The sequence below is a fragment of the Canis lupus genome, chromosome 10 (assembly GCF_003254725.2).
Source record: "Canis lupus dingo isolate Sandy chromosome 10, ASM325472v2, whole genome shotgun sequence".
NCBI lineage: Eukaryota > Metazoa > Chordata > Mammalia > Carnivora > Canidae > Canis > Canis lupus.
In genome coordinates, this window is record NC_064252.1 from 68,740,201 (window position 1) to 68,747,405 (window position 7,205).

The following is a 7,205-nucleotide window of genomic DNA, read 5'->3' on the forward strand; positions in this document are numbered from 1 at the left end:
CCACGTCCTTACAGGAGCTGCTATCTGCAGGGCCCCAGCATGTCCACAGTTTCTCATCTACAGTCTTGTTTGATTTTAGGGATTATTCTTCTTGTGACTCTGAGTGACATCAATACTTAAAATACCCACACCCACAGCCTCAGTTGGACCAGAAGTTATCATAGATCATATTGAGTTTGCTGTGATATCTTCAACTTCAACAGTGATGAGTCAGCTCGGCTCCATGTCGAGGTGCCTTGCCAACTAGCTAGATATTCCGCAAGCTTCCTGCTATGCTGGATCATGGCACTGATACGGAAAATGGAGAAAGATAAATCTTGGGCCCACCCTAGTCACACCTCTTTTAAGTAAAGCTGGTTAAGTACAAATATGAGAAGAGTTCTTGTCTGAGCTCATGCCGGCCTCCTCTTCTACTCCATTGCTCTGGTGAAGCCAAGATGAAGCTCACAGTGAGTAGACGATTCCTTTTGAATGTATTCTCTTATGATTAGAGACTGTTAACATTCTGAACTAAGGGGGGGGGGGTGCGGGAGTCTGTTTCTTAGGATAATCTCACCATCATGGAAATTTTGTTTTAAAAAAAATCTCCTTTCATGTCATTGAACCGTGGCGATTATAAGCATCTCAGCGGAGAATGGTAGCTATGCTGGCAGTAGAGAGCTGTCTGAGCATTGTATACCGTGCTAGCTAAATAAAATTACCTTCCTGGCCTTCTGATTCAGGGCTGGTCACAAAGCAGGCAGTCCTTTGGCCATAGAAAATGCCCAAACTTTCTCCACATTCTCGAATCCCCCTTTTGACCAAAATTCCTGAGCATGTTCAGGTAAGATGAGAAGCTTAGTACCCCAATTAAATGGGTGAGAGACCTACTGTCATGTTCTCTGCTGTGAACTGGATCTCCAAGTAACAATGGCTTGCTGGAACCCTGACCACAGTCATTTATCCACAAAAACACCTGATGCGTGAAGCCAGAGCAGCTTCTCACCTGTGGCTCCAGATAAAAGGCTGAGAGTGTGGTAGGTAGAGCACAAAACTCCACCAAAGTAACTGGTGGTACTGTGTGTCGCAGGGGATAGAAATCTGATGAATGTTTTCATGCTTTAACATACTAAACACATATTACAGCAGCCTCTGCCTCAGAGTGGAATTGCAATTGTAAAATGATTATCTAGAAATACGTTCTAATAGCAGCATGGTTTAAAAAAAAAAAAAGAAAAAAAGAAAAAAAAGGAACTCCAAACCCAGGTCAGAGACGGTGTCCCCTCAGAGTTCTGCTGTGAACAAGGGGTCGAATCTGATCCAATATAACCTTGGCCCCGTCATTTAACATCTGGAGCTCAATTCCCTCACATATGAAAGGATTGCCCTGAACTAGTAGATCTCTAAAATTCCCACCACCTCTCACTGTTTAGGAGCCTAATTTTTACCTCCTTCTTAAGCTATCAGGAGAAAAATTAAGCAAATAAAAGAATTACCTTGAATCTCCAGGGCAGATCTCAAACCATTTTGTCCCAGGCCAAGGAAATGAGAATAGGTACTCAGAATCGGGCATCTACAGAAAGCTCTGTGTTCTGGTAACTAAGGTCACGTACCCAATGACAAAGGACTAACCCAGGTACCCTGGGACAGTTACACACTTCGTCTGTGCCAGCCACACTCAACAGCCAGACCTCTCCACCCTCAGTCTCTTGGCAGCAGCAGCCAGTCTGCTTATTAATCCATTGCTTGGGGGGAAAAAATTTTTTTAAGATAAAAAGAGTACTTTTCTAAATTAGGAAGTCCTTGGAGGAATGAAAGCATCCCAGATCAAATAAGAAAATCAAATCATTTTTGGACGTAATTCTCAGAACCTATATCCATGGATGCTATTCATTTTCAAATGTGTCCTTCAATATACTGATAGGACAGGGGTTTTTCATAAGAGCTACATTAACAATTCTAAAACTATAAACCATAATAACATGATTATTTCAAGTAATTGAACTATACCGTCTTGCATTATCATTGAAACTTTCTGTGACTGAAAAAAAAAATACAAGGTCAAAGAAGAAAAGACAGACCACTTAACAGAGGGGTTAAATTAGTAATTTTTGTAAGGTCGGGTTGAGAAAGAAGAGGACACTGTTTTCCAAGTGATAGTAGACCCGTGTTACTTACGATCTTCTAGATTGTCTTCGCTGGACTTCTTGGAGTCTTCCTGACCCCAGCCCTTGCTTCCTCCGTAAGTATTAAACTTTTTAAAGTGTATTGCCCAAATGCATTTGCAAAGAAATGTGGTATTAAATCACTGTCAATTTCTCATAAATTCCAGGAAATCAACATTGGCGGGAACAGCAACAGCGGTGCAAGTGGGCAACAGTCCGTGAGCGTCAACAATGAGCATAATGTGGCCAATGTGGACAATAACAACGGATGGGACTCTTGGAATGCCCTGTGGGACTACAACACTGTAGGTAGCCAACACGCAATGTCCATGCTCTACTAATATGATTTTTTTTAAGGTTTTATTTATTCATTCATGAGAGACACAGAGAGAGAGGCAGAGACACAGGCAGAGGGAGGAGCGGGACTCGATCCCAGGACCCCGGGGTCACAATTTGAGCCAAGGGCAGACGCTCAACCACTGAGCCACCCAAGTGCCCTGATAGTTCTTTTTTTTTATTAACAACCATAAAAATGTCTGCTAATCATAAAAGAATTAAAAATAAATGATTTCTGACTGCACATAATAAGCATGGAGTTGTAAGTCAGATTGCCTATTTTGGCCACCTGGTTTCACTCCCTAGATATAACCCTATCAATGTTTCCCACAATCAGCTAAAATTCAAACCATTCAACACTAATTAGAATCCACTATATCCAAGCGATTGTGGGGCTGTTAGGCAAATATGAACATCCTTTGGCCTTCCCTGCAGATACACCCTCAGTAACGAGGAGAGACCTGCACAAAATCACTGCGGCCTATCTCAGCCTATCTTCAATTTCCTTCTGAAAAGACAGAAATGGACATTTCACCTGTAATTCCAAAAAAAAAAACAAAACAAAACAACCAAAGGAAATATTGTCATTATTAATTGGTCAGAGAAGCAAAAACCAAAACCAAACAAAAACAACAGTTGGCCCAATCCCTGTCTTACCTGCCTCCTTGAAATGTTGCGAAGATCAAATGAGATCAAAATGTGATAGCAATTTCACGTTTATTTCAGCAAAACAGACATGTGGGGAGTGACTCCATGCTAGCACCTGAAGATGAAGCAACGAATTAGACTCTAGGTCTCTGCCCTCAAGAAGTTTGTAGTCCATCCTTAGAGATGTTAGCAATAGGTATGATTGCAGAACTGGGCCCGGTCGGGTGCTCTTAGCTGAGTTCATTACAATCTTGGAGTGTCCTTTCCCTCTGCTGCCCAGACTGATTTCTGGTAAGAAAAGCTCCTTGGGGAACCTACTTCCTACGCTCTACCATCTTCTTTAACAGGACCTTGCTGCAATCAGACTCTTTGGCAAGAAGAAATGCATTGTGCACAGAATGAACAAGAATGTCATGCCCTCTCTTCAGACTCTTGACACGCTGGTCAAGGAAAAGAAGGTACAAATAAAAGCCCTTTTTAATTTGGCTCGAGGGAGGCCTTAGGATTGCCAATAAATAATGAGGTCACAGTCAATTCCTCTTGACCACAGTACGTTGTAATGTGCACCACGAAAAGAGAAGAGGAACTGCTGATTGCCTGAGACAAGGAAGCTGCCACCACACTCCACGCTGTGGCTCACACCTTCCTTACTGCTGGGGATCAAAGCTCTGCTCGAGCCAGTGGGAGCTGTCTACACTTCTCCAAGTGCATTTCACCATGGAAATTGGGTTGGGGTTATTCGATTTAGAAATAAAAATAGAGGATACCCAGTTAAGTTTGAGTTTCAGATAAATGATGGGAAGATTATTTTAGCATAAAGTGTGCCCTAGGCGATATTTAGGACACACTTACACACATACACACACACAAAAAAATGATTTGTTTATCTAAAATTCAAATGTAACTGAGTGTCCTGTATTTTATCTGGCAACCCTAGTTGGGTGCGGAGAGAGAAGACCCATTGCTTTTTAAAATGTTTGTCTGAGTTCATATTTCTGTAACTGATAAATAGGCATCTTTCATCAACCAGGTAGAGAAAATAAACCCCATTCTCAGAAACTGGTTATTATACAGCTCAATCCAAGAAATACAAAATGACTGAATGAGGTCGAAGCTTCAGAATAAATTTAGCCTCAGACTTCTGCTTTTTATGAGAAGCTGAGGTTTCACATGGGCTAAATCTTTTGGGACACAGAAATTCTGAGATATACAGGGTTGATGCTGATTATGAAAAGACCTGTGGCCAAGCAATACCCCCTGCTGGCCTGGTATACCCAGTCCTCATTCAAAAAACCACTGGGCTGGACCTTCATTCTCTCTCTTCCTTTCCACCCTCAGCTTCAGGGAAAAGGACCAGAAGGACCACCTCCCAAGGGCCTGATGTACTCAGTTAACCCTGAAGAAGTCAAAGACCTAAACAAATTAGGAAAACCCATCGCTAACATGTGCAGGGGGATTCCAACATACATGGCCGAGGAGATTGAAGGTGAGTAAGCTGTTGGATGGTGTACACCAGGCTATTGCTGCCGGAGTCGTCAGACTATTCTCAGGCATGTCCACAGGAGATGCCAATTACTCAGCATTTGCTCTGTGCTTAAAGTGTGTTTAAATTAGTAGCTCTTGCCGGCAGTCTTACATGATAGGTTATTATTATTCTCACTTCCTGGATGAGGAAACTGAGGCACAGGAGAGGTCACAAGTCCCTTGTTTGGGTCAGTTCCAAGCGCTCTGGCTTTGGATTCTGTGCACTTCACCTTTGGGAAATCCTGCCTTTCAAGAGTGGATCGGGAGTCACTGCAAGAGATATTTAAAGGAATGCATGAATTGCTAAGGGACAAAGAGGATGCCAATAGAATTTACTGACTTTTTACAGCTCAATCATTTAATTTCTGCCTCTTCAAAGAACAACTTTCACAAAAACAGAGTATCCACCTACCTAATATAACAGCAGCTTTCTAGATGTCTGAGTTGATTGATTTAGTCTAGATAGTTGGCTAGACAGAGTGAGACAGACTGATCTTGAAATTAGTGCATAGCTAGTTTGGAAACTGTGTGACACTAAAAAAAAAAAGAATTTTTGAAAAGATATTAATACCAGTTTCTTCTTTTCTTTTTATCAGGAGCAAGCCTGTTCTTTACTTCAGGAAAGTGCTTCAGTGCTGATATATTATGGATTCTGAACATTTCCTACTGTAGCAGTACAGTGGAGTATTAAAAAACATTTTTGGGACACCTGGGGGCTCAGTGGTTGAGCGTCCACCTTTGGCTCCGGCCATGACCTCGGGGTCCTGGGATCGAGTCCCACATCGGGCTCCCTGCATGGAGCCTGCTTCTCCCTCTGCCTGTGTCTCTGCCTCTCTCTCTCTCTCTCTCTCTCTCTCTCTCTGTGTGTGTGTCTTTCATGAATAAATAAATAAAATCTTTTAAAAAATGCTTTTGAATTCAGTCATCAGAATATTCGATGCAAAAAAACATGGATTCTGATGGTTTTTATCATGTCATTCTGAAAGATTTTCTGCTAGTTATTTTATTTTCTTTAGGTTTCAATAAACTTACTTAGCACTAAATTCTTTATTATTTCTATTTGGAATACACAGGATCAAAAGTGCAATGTGGGTGTGCGTCAGTTAAGCATCTGCCTCAGTCGGTTAAGCATCTGCCTGGGGTTCAAGCATCTGCCTCAGTTGGTTAAGCATCTGCCTGGGGTTCAAGTCATGATCCCAGGGTCATGTGATTGAGCCCTGTGTCAGGCTCCCTGCTCAGTGGGAAGCCTGCTTCTCCCTCTGCCTCTGCCTGCTGCTTCCCGGGCTTGTGCTGTCTGTCAAATAAGTTAATTAAAAGTTTTAACCAAAAAAAAAAAAAAAAGAAGAAAGAAGGAAAGTGCAATGTGGTGGCAAGCTGTTTAAGTGCATTAGACCCAACAGTTAGCCTGTATTCAGGGCCTGTCCCTTATAAAGAAGCCCTTCAGATGCTTTGGATACTACTAACCACAGTTCTGGGAATGGATCCAAGACCATCCGACTGCCCTGAAGACTGCTCCATAGTTGATGTGCACAGTAACGTTTCAGATCAGCAAGTGCAGAAATCCACTCAAAGCAGCTTACACCAGAAAGTGTGTGTGTGTGTGGGGGGGGGTACAATTATTGCGAGGATATTGGAATATCTAAAATAATCTTACAACAAGAAAATCAAAGAGACTAGAACCAGGAGCTATATTGAGATCAAGACTCAAGTCTCCTCTTTCCTGGAAGCCAGCTATTAGTTCTTCTCTATTCCTCTTTAAATTCTGCTTCTTTCTTCTTTCCATCTTGCAGATGGCTCTTTCTCCACTCATCGCGGGAGATGGCTGGACCATGATGTTAACCTGATCTCCCATGTTTATATGTCTTCCCAGCTCAAGAGGTAAGTCTAATTCTTTTGAACCTCAATCCTAATTTTCCTTGACCCTCTTTGGTTCAAGTGACCACATCTGGTCAGGGAAGTGGAGTCACACAGTATGGGTACAGCAATGGGGTCTTCACTGAAGGAGAAAGATCTCAGAAACAATAGAGACTCCAAATGTGTGTGGCAATATGAAACTCAGTTCAGTTTTTAAAAATACTCCCATACGTGTTTTTTACATCCTGATGCCATAAGAGGATATCTAATCCATTCTAATGTCTCCAGATGGGATATCCCTGAAGAACCATAACAAAAAAATAAATAAAATAAATAAAGACATTGGTTCCTACCATTTGGAAAAACGGAATATTTACCAGGCCTTATTGGGAAGCAATTATAGTAATTTTCTTCATCCTGAGGCAATTTCATTGTTGTTCATGTGACGTATCCTACCAAAGCAGTAGAATTTCCAAAATACCTTGAAGCCATGAAATGTGGAAGCTCAACAAAGAGCCATCAAAGATCAAGGTCTTAGAGGTCTTAGATATTGCCCTATCACTGTCAGTGAAAAAGAAAGAAACCTGTGATTCACAAACTGGACACAATGTCATGTAACTGACTTCTGGGAACTGATGAATCCCACATTTCTTACATTTCTTAGAAGAATTGTCCAAAAAAAAAAAAAAAGAATTGTCT

The 7,205-nt window shown here is 41.7% G+C and overlaps 1 protein-coding gene across 1 annotated transcript; it reads left to right on the plus strand.

Moving 5' to 3' along the window:
- The first annotated feature begins 345 nt into the window (after window positions 1-345).
- Window positions 346-5,518, plus strand: GKN1 (gastrokine 1). The gene is made up of 6 exons (XM_025472382.3): window positions 346-449; window positions 2,168-2,221; window positions 2,312-2,449; window positions 3,476-3,586; window positions 4,467-4,614; window positions 5,249-5,518. The coding sequence occupies exons 1-6, from the start codon at window positions 438-440 to the stop codon at window positions 5,341-5,343; spliced, it is 558 nt and encodes a 185-aa protein (XP_025328167.1). The 5' UTR covers window positions 346-437; the 3' UTR covers window positions 5,344-5,518.
- Window positions 5,519-7,205: the final 1,687 nt, after the last annotated feature.